The 17883-nt window shown below is 40.1% G+C and overlaps 1 protein-coding gene across 1 annotated transcript in view; it reads right to left on the reverse strand.

The window, feature by feature from the left end:
• LOC122797883 (zinc finger protein 883-like) overlaps positions 1–17883 on the reverse strand; it is a 112241-nt gene that overhangs the window by 36327 nt on the left and 58031 nt on the right. Inside the window, exon 3 of the mRNA XM_044066402.1 lies at positions 4421–4528. Within this exon, the coding sequence (XP_043922337.1) occupies positions 4421–4528 (108 nt within the window). The remainder of the gene's footprint in view (positions 1–4420; positions 4529–17883) is intronic.

The raw sequence follows: 17883 nt of genomic DNA on the forward strand, positions 1-17883 counted from the left end.
TACTGCGCCCAGGGTCTTCACAAAATGCCTGGCACCAGTAATTGCATTTTGCAGACAAAGAGGAATACAAATATATCCTTACTTGGATGACTGCCTTATTCAAGCAGAGAACAAGGACATTCTACTACAGCATCTGGCGTTTGTAAAAAGATTACTAACATGTCTAGGGTACACAGTAAATGAAAAGAAATCAAAGCTAGTACCCTCTCAAGAGATAATATTCCTGGGTGCAAGCTTAAATACAATTGCCCAGATGGCTTATCTCATGCCAGACAAACAAAGACAACTGACTACTTATTTCAAAATGTTGGCAACAAAGACCCAGTTATCTGCAAAAAAAATTCTGCAGGCATTGGGCTTCATGGCATCCTGCATTCTGCTGATTCCATATGCAAAACTGCATATGAGGAAACTACAACGATATCTAAAAAGTGTTTGGACTCAACACTGCCACAGCCTGGAAACAATAATTACCCTCATTCCCTGCCTGCAACAGGAGTTTCGATGGTGGGCAAAGGCCTGTCACCACAACAAGGGGCAGCCTTTCACTTTACCCACAGCCAGGCAGACATTAACAACAGATGCATCAGATTATGCCTGGGGAGCCCATATGACAGGAAGATGTATTCAGGGCACATGGTCTGCAAGCCAAATGCATCTACATATCAATCAAAAAGAGATGCTAGCTGTTCAGAACGCCCTGACAGCCTTCAAAAATCTACTTCAGCCAGGACAACTATTGATGAAGACGGACAATACTACAGTCATGTGGTACATAAACAAGCAGGGAGGCACACATTCCTACCCCCTCTGCAGACTAGCCATGACTTTGTGGGATACAGCACTGACTTACCAAGTACATCTGCAAGCACAATTCCTGCCAGGAAAGATAAATACTCTGGCAGATGAACTAAGCAGAAACCTAATGGATCCACATGAGTGGAAATTGGATCCACAAGTCTTCAGCATGCTAACAAGGAAATGGGGATGCCCGGACATAGACCTATTTGCCTCCCCTCACAACTGCCAACTACAGAGATTCTACACAAGGACTTATCACAAGCAAGCATGGAAAGTGGATGCTATATCTTTCAGCTGGAAAAACTTAACAGTATATGCCTTTCCTCCACTGCCACTCCTCACCAAGGTGCTCCTAAAGGTCAGACAAGAGAAGCCAAAAATGATACTGATTGCCCCAGACTGGCCACGCCAGCACTGGTACCCAATCTTAAAGAACTTGTCTCAATGCCCAGCCTGGACATTACCTCCAATTCCTCACTTATTGACCCAACAAAATGGTCAGATCCTGCAGAGCCAACTCAGGACCTTAAATCTGGCAGCTTGGCGGATAATGTAACCATTCGAAACACTCCTCTCTCTAAAGCGGTGATGGATGTTATTTTGGAGGCCAGGAGGCCTAGCACCAGAAAATCTTATGCAGAAAAATGGAAGAGATTCTGTGCTTGGAACCAGGCACAAGGAAACTGACACGATTGTGCCAAATATTCCTCAGATTTTGCAATACATAACTGAGATGCTAGACAAAGACCTATCCTTTTCATCAATTAAGATTCATGCCTCTGCCATTTCAGCTCATTACAATACAAAACCACCTATTTTTTCTCATCCATTACTAAGGCAGTACCTCAGAGGGGCCAAAAACATAACACCCCAAAGGAGAGCACCAATACCTGCATGGGACCTCAATTATGTCTTGGAAAAACTCACACTTCCTCCTTTTGAGCCAGCCTCTACAGCTGATATAAAATTCTTATCTGGAAAACAGCTCTGCTCCTAGAAATAACCCCTGCAAGATGAGTCTCAGAGTTACAGGCACTCATGGCTGTGGAACCTTTCATCATCTTCCATCCTGACAGGGATTCTCTGAGGACAAACCCAACATTTATGCCTAAGGTAGTGTCCAGTGTGGCCCTGAACCAAACAATTAATTTGCCTACTTTTTATCCAAACCCACAGAACAAGGGTGAGAGACTTCTGCATTCTTTGGACATTCACAGACAGCTACGCTTCTACTTGGACAGAACCAAAGCTTTCAGAAAGACTGAGCAACTTCTAGTGGCATATGCTGCAGGATCACAAGGAAAGGCTATCTCAAAGCAGACTATTTCAAAATGGATAGGCCACTGTATTCATTTCTGCTATTAACAGCATGGCAAATCAGTGCCTAAGGGCATTAGGTAACATTCAACCAGAGCAGCAGCCACTTCAGCAGCCTTCCTCAGAGGAGTACCAACCAAAGACATCTTAAAGGCTGCAACTTGGAGTTCAGTGCACACTTTTACAAAGGATTATCACTTGCCTCTCTACTCTAAATCCAGGACAGGCTTTGCCACTGCAGTTCTGCAGGGCCTCATAGCCTCTCCTAATCCTATTTAGCCCCAGCCGCCCAACCTTAGCTTTGGGATTCAACCCAATTGTAATGACCGCAACAGTGAAACACGACGAACATAGTACAGTTGTGTACCTATCATAAATGTAGATGTTCGAGTGTATTCACTGTTGCAGTCCAGGTTACCCACCCACCATCCCCCTTTCCTTTGCTGGGACTTATCTGTACTTCTCTATTCTATACATCTATTCTATACAACCTATGTGGTGTATTTGCTTGTAGATGAAGGGAGAGTTTACTTTACTGCATGCACATTTATTGGCATAAATTAGCCTACCCTTTTGGGGGCACCTGACATCTGGGGCAAGAAAAAACTGAAGAAAATGGCGTAGGCTGTATCTTTTATACCCCTGGCGCACTGACGTCAGGGAGGAGGCAACAGCAACCAATGCCGGACCACGACTTTGGAATTCAGGCCGACTGCGGGTAGCCTGCCAGCAGGATAACCCAATTGTAATGACTGCAACAGTGAATACACTCGAACATCTACATTTATGGTAGGTACACAAATGTACTTTCTGTAGTACTGCTCCCCCGCAGCCTTCAGTACCACACCATGTTCTGCAGTACTGCTCACTCCCTGCCTTCAGTACCACACCATGTTCTGCAGTACTGCTCACTCCAGCCTTCAGTACCACACCATGTTCTGCAGTACTGCTCACCCCAGCCTTCAGTACCACACCATGTTCTGTAGTACTGCTCACCCCCAGCTTTCAGTACCACACCATGTTCTGTAGTACTGCTCACCCCAAACCTTCAGTACCACACCATGTTCTGTAGTACTGGTCACCCCAAGCCTTCAGTACCACACCATGTTCTGTAGTACTGCTCACCCCAGCCTTCAGTACCACACTATGTTCTGCAGTACTGCTCACCCCCAGCCTTCAGTATCACACCATGTTCTGTAGTACTGCTCAACCCCAGCCTTCAGTACCACACCATGTTCTGTAGTACTGCTCACCCTCAGCCTTCAGTACCACACCATGTTCTGTAGTACTGCTCACCCTAGCTTTCAGTGCCATATCATATTCTGCAGTACTGCTCACCCTCAGCCTTCAGTACCACACCATGTTCTGTAGTACTGCTCACCCTCAGCCTTCAGTACTACACCATGTTCTGTGGTTTACTCATCCCCAGCCTTCAGTGCCACATCATGTTCTGTAGTACTGCTCACCTACCTTCAGTAGCACATCATGTTCTGTAGTACTGCTCACCCCCAGCCTTTAGTATCACACCATGTCCTGTAGTACTACTCACTCCCAGCCTTCAGTAACACACCATGTTCTGTAGTACTGCTCACCCCCAGCCTTCAGTATCACACCATGTCCTGTAGTACTACTCACTCCCAGCCTTCAGTAACACACCATGTTCTGTAGTACTGCTCACCCCCAGCCTTCAGTACCACGCCATGTTCTGCAGTACTGCTCACCCCCAGCCTTCAGTACCACACCATGTTCTGCAGTACTGCTCACCCCAGCCTTCAGTACCACACCATGTTCTGTAGTGCTGTTTACTCCCAGCCTTCTGTACCACACCAGGTGCTGCAGTACTGCTCGCACCAGCCTTCAGTACCAGATCATGTTCTACACTACTGCTCAGTTCCCCCTCCTACATTTCAAATGCCTTTTAATGTTATTTTCACCGGTCCTAAACAAAGTTCCTTTGTACCGTGATATTCCCAGCTCTATTTTGACATTCTTATTTTTGAATTAGTCTCCTCCCTTTTCTGAAATCAAATATTTAATAAGGACAAGGAAATGAAAGAAGCATGGCTGACATGCCTGCTAGGCTTGGTATATTTCAGGTAATTCCATATTTGTTTGGGCTCAGTAAACTGAATCAAGCTTTGTGCGTTTAGACCAGTTCACTCATACATATTGGGTATACTCTTTTCTCTACATACAGGAACAAAGTCTGGTCTGTAATGCGACTGTAATAAGAGGACAAGGAACAGAAGATAAAAAATTAGAATGACTTGTCTGATGATGATCTTACTGCCAAAACTCTTACCAGGAAGCTGCCTTTGCTGTACCATCATTTCTTCTTTGGTGTTGCCAGATGGAACTGTCTTATCCTTCTTGATAAATAGCCAAAGTTGATCGATTGGGATTTGATATCCTGCAAAATAAAATCCTCAGGAATTATTACTGAAGTCTGCATGTGACCTGTAATGATTTGTTTATACCAAGCTGGTGAGCAGTAGCAGGAATGCACACACTACAGCTACGTTTTAGTGCGAACCATCGAAAAAGATGGGTTACTTCTGCAATCACATGGTTAACTTTCATATTCTTTAAAAAAAAAAAATCATGCATTGACAAAGAACTTTTTGTTCAAAAGCTTTGCTGTATTAAGGTGTTGCAGTTGGATTCTTGGTTTTTATTTACTTATTCTTTATCCGCTGGATCCATTTGGCCACTCACCAAGCTATTTTTTGTGACTTTCATATTCTTTTAGTGCTGTTCCGTTTTTATCATAAATATTACTATCTGTGAGAACCAATAAATGACTGCACACACCAGAAAATAAAGTTTAGCGCTTTCAATCACTTTAATAACACAAACTTCATGTTATTACAGCAAGTGAAAGCGCTAAATTTTATTTTCTGGTGTTTGCAGTCATTTATTGGTTCTCACTTTACGTATTTTTTCATTTATTTATTTAGTTTTCGTGGCGTTGCCGTTTATTTATTTATTTATTTAAATATTGCTATCTGATTTCACTTAAAAATAATTCACATCTTTAATCTTTCACATTTTTTCTACTGGCAGGAAATTACCACACCAAATACTTTAATTTCAGAAATATTCGGTTCTTTACGTACATATTATGTATTCATTTACTTTACATATTAAGCAAGTAAAAGGAATAATGCAAAGGATCCATTACATTGCAACCCAAGCCAGATCCATGGTAGATTAATTGCGTGTAATACAGTAAAGAAACATTCTCAGTGCCCATGAACTACCACATAGGCAGCAGCCTACTTAATGCCATATGTGTTATAAGAGACCTGGGGACTCAGGTGGACAGTAGTCTCTCCTTTGATAATCACATTGCCACAGTAGTCAGGAAATCCTTCTATGTGGCACACCTCATCACAAAAGGGTTCTCATCTAGGAAAAAAAGAGGTCATTGTTCCCATCTACTCGACACTCATTAGACCCATTACAGAGTACAACGCCCCTTCTGGAATGTACCTCACAAGACATCTACAGCACCTGAAAATGGCACAGAAGTACCTCACAAAGAGGATTACTGTCCTCAAACAGATGTCCTACACTGACCGTCTCAAAAAAACTCCAGCTTTACTCCATAGCATATCACTTACTCTGAGGTGATCTCTGCCTAACATATAAAGCTATGTCAAACCCAGTGCTGTTGGACATGTTACACCTAAAGAAATCCCATTCCCTCCAAGCTACATGCTCTAGGGACCTAAACCTTGTCACCACAGCATGCTGGAGGGATAGATTCCTGTCCCAGAGACTTCCCTTACTCTGGAACAAGCTACCCATCTATGTCAAGCAAAGTTCTTCATTAGCACTCGTCAAGAAAAATCTTGATAAGTGGATGGAACGAAGAAATACACTCCAGGGATCACTTCGGTGGCTCTGCTCGACAAGGGCACAGGAAAATAACTTTCTTGGGTGGCATAAGCCAGGAAACCTTGTTGACTAGGCTTACTTAGGCCCTTGGGCCGATAGCCTAGTACCTACCTATGAACCTAATTGGTATTTCAATATGGTAAGCAAACAATTTAAACAATGTAGGCAGATTAAATTAATCAAGGAAATGAACAGAAAGCTAAAGATAACTACAGTTAAGTATACGTGATAGTCCTTATTTGACAATTTCTTGGTTTGAAGCCAGTCTATTTGCATTCACAACTAATAAAACATGCAACCATTATATTGAAATAGACAGGTTTCTTAACTAGCACTATGCCTTATAACAGCAAAACGTATTCTCTGACTGAGGTACGTACACAGAATTAACATCAGGAGCAATCCTGTCATTCCTGAAACAAATGTTACAGCAGAAGAAACATGACCTTTAAAGTATTCAGAGAATGGACTGGGGAACAGAGGGAAGAGATTAGGGAGATTTTTGTAAAAGTTTATTTTATTTATTTACCTCTGTTAAGAAGTTAGGAGAACTAGTCCTAAAATCTTTTTCAGCCACAACCTGAGAAAGAGCATTTGGGGAAAAAGTATCCTCAGTGTAGAATTATAAAGGGAAAAAATGCATACGCTTAAAAAATGCTTACAAATATGATACAAATTGCTAGCAACACTCCAGGAGTCGTATATGCAGTTTTCATTCATTTTATACACAATGAACTGTTATATACTATTTACTACACAGGGTTTGCCATTTGAGCTTTTAAATACTCAAATTACACAGAATGTTGCATCTGAAAACATGTATGAGAACAGAGGGAATAATAAAATCAAGGGCTGTGAAAATAAAGTCGAAAAAGAAGAGTCGAAAGTAAAAAGTTACTTAGTAGATTTAAACACGAGTCCTTTTGGTAGTTAAGATGTGTATATGCTTAAAAGACAATCCGATCGATACAGTCTACAAGGACAGGAAGAGGTGTAGGGATATGACAATAATAACAGGATACAGGATATCGGAAGGGATGGGACTTTAAAAGGAGGACACAATATGGGAAAGGATGCGACTATAATAAGAGGGTAGAAGGAAGTGAATGGAATGGGACTATAAAAACATGATGCAGATTATGAGAAGGGAGGGGATTATCATAAGTGTAAGGACACAAGATATAGGAAGGGAGTCGAAGTGGGATGCGAAAAGAGGAGGAGGAAGGATGATTCAGGAATGTAAGAAGAGACATGTTTTGAGAAGGCAAGGAGTGGGAGTTAGCCCAGCTCTCTGGAGCATCTGCACTGTATTTTATTTTTAGATGGATGTAAAGGGTCTGTCTAAAGGGAGACAAAGTGGGAAGTATGTGAATTTCTGATAGAATGGAGTCCAATATAACTGGATCCATTTTGTGGAAGGACCCTTCATAGGTTAGAAGATTGAAAGGTAGCCCAAGAAGAGAAAGGACATCTGGTAGTTGGAAGCACAGTACATAGCAATAGAAGGTAACAGTTAATTTGCTGGTAAAAGGGGGCAGACATTTTGGTTAATAGGTTTGTAACATAAGGAAATAAACAGGAACAAAGTTTGGGCTGTAATGGCAGTGTATCAGATTGTATGAGGCAATGAATACATAAACCTTTGCAGAGCATTTTTGAAAAAGGGATGTACTTTATGGAACAGATTGAGCTACTGGAGGAAGGTGTACTTGAGTTTGGAGATTAATACCCTCTTAGCACTGGGCTTCTGAGTTTCAAGGTAAGAGTGATGGTTACTCTCTAGGTCAGTTAAAAGTGACTGAGAACTTTGTTAGGTATTAGGTCAGTGTGATTATGGAAGCAGAGGAATGGATCAAGCAGTGTCATCGGAAATGTGGTGCAACTTGGGCACCTGCTGTAGGTGACAACTTGTACATGGCAATGAACCATGAGAAAAAGTTTTGACAGCTTACAAGAGGTCATTAAAGCAATCATGATCACTTATGGACAGTGTGTGAAGTCTAAACCTTAGGCCTAGCTAAAAGAAAGTTTACAGCTATTTGGTTATCTAAGTGACAGCCAAAAAGCAGAGAGTGCAGTTTTGTTGGAGTCTCTTATCTCCCTGATATCAAACCAAATGCACAGAACAAGTTCAAAGTTACTGGTAGATGATAATTGGATCTTTCAACTCTAACAGAACGACTGTAAATAAAGTCAAGGCTTATACTCCTTCCAGTCACTCTGCTAATTTTCCATGTGCCTTTTTTGTATCATCAGGGATTCTATAGTCAAACAGATGGGGATACAACCCACTTTTATCACTTCCTAATGCAAAATTCACATTCCCCCTCCCCCAATAATTTGCTTATATTGCTGTGACCACAAACATTTTGATTCATTGCTTACGTTATTTACATTAAGAATGATTGTGACATACAGTGTGTGTGTAATACACTACTTTGGCTAGAATCATATTATTATATGCATCTTTAACATAAACTCAGACAGTGATGTGAATTACAATGTACAATGTTTACAGGCTTCACTTACTGCTGTGGTAAGAATTATTTAATTATTTACACTCTTTCCATTAATACTGACTGTGATATGCACTAGAATGTACAATGTGTGAAGATGTCACATGTCGCTGTGATATTTCATTACGTACATTCTTTACATTAACACTGAATGTGATCTGGGTTATAAAGTACAGTGTGTGAGGATGTCACATAATGCTGTTATAGGAATCAAGTCATTACATACATTCTTTACATTAACACCAAATATATGATACACATTATAATTTGGAGTATGTGAGAGTGGGACATACGTCTGTGAGACGAATCATTTCATTATTTACATTAACACTAGTAGTGATTTGTGTTATAATGATATAGCTTGTTAGGGTATCATACACTGCTAGGACCAGAATCATTTCTTTATGTATATTATTTACATTAACAGTGACTGGGATGTGTATTTTTATGCAGAATGTATCAGGGTGTTGCACTTTGCTGAGAGGAATAATTTCATTATTTACATTATTTACATTAACATTGAATGTCAAATATGTTACAGCGTACAGTGTGTGAGGGTGTCACATACTGCTATGACCAGAATCCTTCATTATTTATGTTAACACTGTGAACTACTTAATGTACAGTGTGTGAGGATGTCACATAGTGCTAGGACCAGAATAATTTCATTACGTACATTTACATTAACTCTGATGTGATCATTGTTATAGTGTACAGTGTGTGAAGGTGTCACATACTGCTATGACCAGAATCATTCATTATTTACATTATTTATGTTAACACTGTGAACTACTTAATGTACAGTGTGTGAGGATGTCACATACTGCTAGGACAAGAATCATTTTCACATACTGCTAGGACCAGAATCATTTCATTACGTACATTAGATAGATAGATTCATAACCCAGAGGCTTCCCATGCTCTGGAACAGAATCCCAGTTCATGTTAGGCAGAGCCCCTCACTAACTCTCTTCAAGAGAAATCTTGATGAGTGGATGGGAGATCGTAAGTTTACCCCAGGGGTCACCTCTGTGTCACTACTAGACAGGGGCACAGTAAACTAATTCTATTATATAAGGGGACCTTCACTGTGTCACTACTAGACAGAGGCACAGTATTCTAAATCTATTCTGTATATTTTTGTACCATTTCATGAGGTGGCGAAAGCCACATCACTATGGCTAGGCTTACAAATGCCCCAGGGCAGATAGCCTAGTAATAAACTATGAAAATATGAAACTATTATTTACATTAACATTGAATGTGATCTGTTATAGTGTACAGTGTGTGAAGGTATCACATACTGCTATGACCAGAATCATTCATTATTTATGTTAACACTGTGACCTACTTAATGTACAGTGTATGATGATGTCACATACTGGTAGGACCAGAATCATTTCATTATGTATATTTACATTAACACTGAATGTGATCTATGTTATAGTGTACAGTGTGTGAGGGTGTCACATACTGCTATGACTAGAATCATTCATTATTTATGTTAACATTGTGAACTACTTAATGTACAGTGTGTGAGGATGTCACATACTGCTAGGACCAGAATCATTTCATTATGTACATTATTTACATTAACACTAAATGTGATCTATGTTATAGTGTACAGTGTGTGAGGGTGTCACATACTGCTAGGACCAGAATCATTCATTATTTATGTTAACACTGTGACCTACTTAGTATACAGTGTGTGGGGATGTCACATACTGCTAGGACAAGAATCATTTAATTGCGTACATTATTTACATTAACAATGAATGTGATCCGTGTTATAGTGTACAGTGTGTGAGGATGTCACATAGTGCTAGGACCACAATAATTTCTTTACGTACATTATTTACATTAACACTGAATGTGATCTATGTTATAGTGTACAGTGTGTGAGGATGTCACATACTGCTGTGGCATTTTTAAGGAAGTCTGGGGTATTATACAAATGCACACAATTGATGGTTGAAATCCCCTCAGCTTTAAACATTTACTCCCAAAACATTTATTCATAAAATTGGGAAGCACGGGAATAAAAATCATGGTAAGGGTAATTTGAACACCTAATGTGCAGTTAAGCCTAGTATTTGCCTACGAACCTGTTATGTACATTATATTAACACTGACTGTGATGTGTATTACAATATGCAGTGTGCAAGGGTGTCACACACTGCTGTGACCAGAATCATGTCATTATGTACATCATTTATATTCACTGGCTGTGACATGCATTATTATGTACAGTGTGTGAGGGGTCACATACTACTGTGACCAGAATCATTTAATCATATACATTATTTACATTAATACCGACAGCCACATACATTATAACATTCAGAGGGTCTGAAGATGCCAGATACTGCTTTAAGAAGAATCATTTCACTATGTACATAGCATCATAGGATCATAAGAGATTACTAGGCTATTGACCCTGAGGTCATTTTAAGCCTAGCCATTTCATCCCTATAATACCATAGAAATGCTAGTCAATACCCAAGACTGCATTTAGTGATGACTGCCCATGTCCAGGAGGGTTGTGCCCCATCAATTCATCCAGGTTGCTCTTGAACAGTGTCCTAGAGGTGCTCTGTTTCACATGAATTGGTAGCCTGTTCCAAAAATGTGATAGTCGCTGGAAGACAAATCTGCCCCTCCGTGTCCTGTTTAAGTCACAGGCCATATTTAGGTCCCTGGAACGGGTAGCCCTAGTCCCATTTGAATTATGGATATGCAGCAAGTTCATTAGGTTTGGGTCTTGGGTTGCTCTGTAGGCCAGGCATAAGTTTCACCTAAGAAGTCTATAAGATACGGAGTATAGCGACAGGGACTTTAGTCAGTCCATGTAAGGCACGTGATGGAGCCCCTTGATCTTCTTTGTTAGAAACCTCTGAGGTCTCTCTAATTGCTGCAGGTACTTAGTACAGTACATGCCAAATGAGGCATTATACTCTATTATGCGCCAGATAAGTGCTGAGTACAGGGGGTTATAACTTCCTTTGCACTCGAGAAGATGGTTTTACTAATCAAGTGTGCTATGTAGAAGGTTTTCCTTACTACAGTAGAAAGATGGCGTTCGAAGTTAAAGGTCACATTCAACTTTTGATCCTAGGTCCCTTACCACTTCATGGGTACTTAGGGTATTGTTGTTGACTTGATAGTGTGAGAAGACATTGCTTGTGCCAAAGGGAATGATAATGCATTTCTTTGCATGACTAACAGTCATGCACATTATAACATTTAGAGGGTCTGAGGATGTCAGTTAATGCTCTGAGAAGAATCATTTCATTATGTATATTACTTACTTTAACACTGTCAGTGATGTGTATTATAATGTACATAGTGTGAGAATGCTACAAACTGCTGTGACCATAATCATTTCATTATGTACATTATTTACATTAACACTGACTGTGGCATGCATTATAATGTACAGTATGTGAGGGGCCACATACTACTGTGACCAGATGCATTGTGCATGTTATTTACATTAGCAGTGACAGTGATGTCTAGACTTGGTGGTGGTGTGTGGAAGTACAGGACAGTATACAGAGGAAGAGGTTGGTGAAGAAGAAGTGGGATTGTCAGAGAGATGAAGAAAGTAGACAGGAGTATAAGGAAATGAGGAGTATGGAGAAGAGAGAGGTGGCAAAGATTAAGGATAAGGCATATGGTGAGCTGTACAAAAGATTGGACACTAACGAGGGAGAAAAGGACCTGTACTGATTGGTTAGACAGAGGGACCAACCTGGGAAAGATGTGCAGCAGGTTAGAGTGATAAAGGATAACAAGGGAAATGTACTCACAAGCTAGCAGTGTGTGCTGAGCAGATGAGTATTTTATGGGGTTGATGAATGAAGAGAATGAGAGAGAGAGAAAAGGTTGGAGGATGTGGGGATAGTGAATCAGGAAGTGCAATGGGTTAGCAAGAAGGAAGGACAGCTATGATGAGGATGAAGAATTGAAAGGCTGTTGGTCCAGATGACATACCTAGCATGGAGGTGTTTAGGAGAGATGGCAGTGGGGGTTTTAACCAGCTTATTTAATGAATTCTTGGAAAGAGAGGATGGCAGTGCCATCCCTCCACTGAGGAGTGGAGAAGAAGTGTATTGGTACTGATTTTTAAGAATAAGGGTGATGTGCAGAGCTGTAGTAACTACAGAGGGATAAAACTGATCAGTCACAACATGAAGTTATGGCAAAGAGTAGTGGAAGCTAGGTTAAGAAGGGAGGTGATGATTAGTGATCAGCAGTATGGTTTAATGCTGGGAAAGAGCACTACAGGTGCAATGTCTGCTCTGAGGTTGTTGATGGAGAAGTACAGAGAAAGTCAGAAGGAGTTGCATTGTGTCTTTGTGGACTTAGAGAAATCATATGACAGGGTGCCTAGAGAGGAGTTGTGGTATTGTATGAGGAAGTTGGGAGTGGCAGAGAAGTATGTAAGAGTGGTACAGGTTCACGGTGGAGGTGGGATTACAACAACGATCAGCTCTGAGCCCTTTCTTATTTGCAGTGGTGATGGACAGGTTGACAGACGAGATCGAACAGGAGCCCTCATGGACTATGATGTTTGCAGATGACATTGTTGTTTGTAGTGAGAGTAGGGAACAGGTTGAGGAGGCCCTGGAGAAGTGGAGATATGCACTAAAGAGGAGTGGAGAGGTCAGCAGGACTAAGAATAAAAGTGTGTGAATGAAGGGGAGGACAGAGGAATGGTGAGGATGCAGGGAGTACAGTTGGCGAAGGTGGAAGAGTTTAAATACTTGGGATCAACAGTTCTGAGTAATGGTGAGTGTGGAAGAGAGGTGAAGAAGAGAGTGCAGGCAAGGTGGAGAAGAGTGTCAGAAGTGATTTGAGACAGACTAGTACCAGTAAGAGCGAAATGGAAGGTCTGCAAGATTGCAGTGAGACCAGCTATGTTATATGGGTTGGAGATGGTGGCACTGATAGTGGTGGCAGAGTTAAAGATGTTAAGATTTGCATTGGGTATGATGAGGACAGACAGGATCAGAAATTAGTATATTAGAGGGTCAGTTCAGGTTGGATGGTTTAGAGACAAAGCCACAGAAGCAATATTGCATTGTTTTGCACATGTGTGGAGGAGGGATACTGGTTATATTGGGAGAAGGTTGCTAGGGATGGAGCTGCCAGGTAAGAGGAAAAGGCGAAGGCCTATAATAAGGTTTATGGATGTGTTGAGAGAGGACATGCAGGTGGATGGTGAGACAAAGCAAGATGCAGAAGACAGGAAGAAATGAAAACAGATGATCTCAAACCTCTAACAGGAGCAGCCAAAAGAAAAGGAAGTGATGTCTATTACAATGTACAGTGTGTGTGAGGGTGTCACATATTGCTATGACCAGAATCATTTTATTATGTACATTATTTATATTAACACTGAGTGAGGGTATCCCATACTAAGACCAGAATAATTTCTTTATGTACATTACTTTCATTAACACTGACAGTGATGTTTTTTATAGTGTACAGTATGAGACAGTGTCACATAGTGTTGTCACAAGAATTATTTCATCTGCACTGACAGTTACATAATTGTTTGTGTCTTTCGGCTTTTCCCGGTTAGGGGTCGCTACAGCAGAACTCCGGTCCGCTAATGATTGGTAGTTGATTTTTACGTGTCGAGTTACCAGCCCTGACACACAACCTTCAACGAAGGTACGCCCATTCACGCATATCTCCACGCAGAAGACGCTCTAGCTGAGAATCAAACTGGACAGCGTCTTACTGTGAGGTGACAACGCTACCGCAGCACCATTGAAAGTTCATAAAGGTGCCATATATTGCTATGAATAAATTATTTCATTCACATGTTCATCGTTGTTGGTGTTAATTTAAATAATGTACATAATGGACAAAACACACAAAAAAGACTGACAAATTCAAATGAGATGAACAAAAACGGCGCACTGCTGGTCTCCAGTAAAATGTCCTTTAATTTGAGTGCTTTCGTCAGCCGTTAAGCTATTGACTTCATCAGAATAAAAGATGCATCAAACTACATTTCATTATTTAATCTTGTGACTAAAACCAATTACATCCATTACATCCAATCAAAGTGAAACATTCATTAGTTTGAATCACTTTGAAATAATTGTCGAACTCAAATTAAAATTAAAATTGCAGCAGCAAGGTGAATTTACAAAACTGAATTCTGTATAATACTGCACTACCCTAAACCTATCTAATCCTTACAAAATTACACTAAATATAATAAATATATAAGTATATAAATAAATATTTCACTTAAATATGAAATTCTGCTTTTAATTTACGATAACTTGATATAGAAACTGTTTCATTCAGTCCTGGGGGGTGGTGGCATTGCATTTTAGTTGCCACATCGATTCATGAAATTCTAAAATTAATTCAATAGGGCTCCCTCTATCCTTGTGTCCAACTTGTCCGATAGCAGTAAATTTAAAACAATGATCAGGGTTATCTTTGATGTGCTTATACAAGGCGTTTTTTACATTGCTTTTCCTAAGTGCTGGTATACACGTTTATCAAAACTGTTAATTGTCTTTCCTATATAAAATCCTTGACAATTTTGACAAATAGCAATGTAAACCAAGCTCTTACTACCACAATTAAACCTTTGTGTCAAGAAAACTTTCCCATATCCTGGTATAATGAAACCCTCATTTTCTAAAATATAAGAACATTGGTTGCAATGGCCACACTTTTTCATAGTACCTCTTCCACTATTAGATACATTTCTTTACAACAAATTTTTAAGTGACTTATCCCTCTTATATGTAACCACTGGATGGTCACCAAGTTTGTTTATGTACTGTTGTTCTATTTCAAACACTGTCCAATTATTCCTTAAAATGGCCTTAATGCTCTCAAATGATGGACTATAAGTTAACACCATGGATTGATGAAATGTTGTTTTGTTTTGTTGAACTTTCAAGGCCATTTCGCACCAATATTGGGGAGATCTATTGATAATGGCCATAATACCGAAACAGTGGTTACTAACATTAACAGAACAACATTTCAACAATCCATGGTGTTAACTTATAGTCCATCATTTGAGAGCATTAAGGCCATTTTAAGGAATAATTGGACATTGTTTGAAATAGAAGAACAGTACATAAACAAACTTGGTGACCATCCAGTGGTTACATATAAGAGGGATAAGTCACTTAAAAATTTGTTGGAAAGAAATGTATCTAATAGTGGAAGAGGTACTATGAAAAAGTGTGGCCATTGCAACCAGTGTTCTTATATTTTAGAAAATTAGGGTTTCATCGGGTGGCCTAATGGTTATGGTGTTTGCCTTGCAAACACAAGGTGCAGGGTTTAAGTCTCACAAGGGACAATTGGCTAGGCTTAAAATGGCTTGCAAGGGCAGTTAGCTTAGTACGAACCTATGATTCATATGATTCCTATGATTCATTATACCAGGATATGGGAAAGTTTTCTTGACACAAAGGTTTAATTGTGGTAACAAGAGCTTGGTTTACATTGCTATTTGTCAAAATTGTCAAGGATTTTATATAGGAAAGACAATTAACAGTTTTAATAAATGTGTGTACCAGCACTTAGGAAAAGCAATGTAAAAAATGCCTTGTATAAGCACATCAAAGATAACCCTGATCATTCTTTTAAATTTACTGCTATCGAACAATTGAATTAATTTTAGAATTTCGTGAATTGATGTGGCAACTAAAATGCAATGCCACCCCCACCCCCCCAGGACTAAATGAAACAGTTTCTATATCAAGTTATCTTAAATTAAAAGCAGAATTTCATATTTAAGTGAAAATATTTATTTGTAAACTTATATATTTATTATAGTTAGTGTAATTTTGTAAGGATTAGATAGGTTTAAGCAAACTTAAATAGTGCATCATTTGAGGCATCTGTAAATTCACCTTGCTGCTGCAATTTTAATTTTAATTTGATTTAGACAATTATTTCAAAGTGATTCAAACTAATGAATGTTTCACTTTGATTGTATGTAATGGATGTAAATGGTTTTAATCACAAGGTTAAATGAGTATTTAATGAAATGTAGTTTGATGCATCTGTTATTCTGATGATGTCAATAGCTTAACGGCTGACGAAAGTGCTCAAATTAAAGGACATTTTACTGGAGACCAGCAGTGTGCCGTTTTGTTCATCTCATTTTAATTTATAAATGTACATAATAACTAGAGGAAAACAGTTTTTTATTCAGGCATGTCCAAGGGTCAGCTCCCAGTGTTCTCTCCTGTCTACCTGATGAATCTGGGCATCTTGGGGCAATGTAGAAATTGCCTCATGTACACAGGCAACCCTTTCCTCCTACCACCCAACACTACAACCTGTGAGAGATGCACTTATCTAGCCAAATTGGAGGTAAAGCTCTCTCCAATCAAGACTGAACTTGACAGTCAAGAGGAGAAGGTAAACACTTGCACCACACCACACATCACATAGTCTCACTAAATCTACACCACCAAAATCCACACATAGAAACACAACAACATTAGGGGAGGCTCTCAATAATAATCTGCTCAAGCAACCTGCAAAGCAGAAATGCAAGCAACCTCCACCCCCAACACAACTCAAATGACACATAGCCGGAGACTCAGTGTGCCACTCAGCCACAGCCAGTAAGGCAAAACAACATACCCAACACACTAGTCATAGGTGACTCTATAGTCAGGCACACTGATGGCCCACTCACCAGGCTAAACAAGGAGAAGGTTACTGTCATCTGCCTGTTGGGTGCCAGGATCCGCCACATAACCCACGCACTCAGGTCACTCCACAACAAGTACAAATAGGACTCTGTCATTGTCCATGTTGGTGTGAACAACCTGAGATGTACCTCCCTGGACTACATGAAAAGTGACATGGAAGAGCTCTCCGATCTTGTAGCCCAGGCAGGTATGACCCTAGCCCTGAGTAGCATTCTGCCATCACCCAAAATGATACCGCAGTACAAGGACAAAATGATTGACTTCAACAATTGGCTAAACTTCTGGTGTCATTCTAAAGGGATTCAGTATCTGTCTGCCTGGGATGACAAGGTCGACAGACCATGATGCCTTGCCAGAGATGGCCTGCACCTGTCACCCTTGGGATTCTGGATACTGGCCAAGGTTCTTGCCGCCCCTATAGTGCCTTTTTTAGGCAAGGTTCAAATGACAAATTCACCACCGTAACAGGAACAGGCAAGCAAAAATGGAGGGTGATGCTACTAAATGCTGGAAGTCTAAATCTCAAAATGCACTCACTCGAGGCACTCCTTAAAATGGAGAACATAGATATCTGTGCAGTGACTGAGACCTGGTACAAGGGTCCAGAGAGCACCCCTGCACTACCAGGCTAT

Source organism: Protopterus annectens, chromosome 3.part1 (assembly GCF_019279795.1).
Source record: "Protopterus annectens isolate FY-2018-M chromosome 3.part1, PAN1.0, whole genome shotgun sequence".
Taxonomy (NCBI): Eukaryota; Metazoa; Chordata; order Ceratodontiformes; family Protopteridae; genus Protopterus; species Protopterus annectens.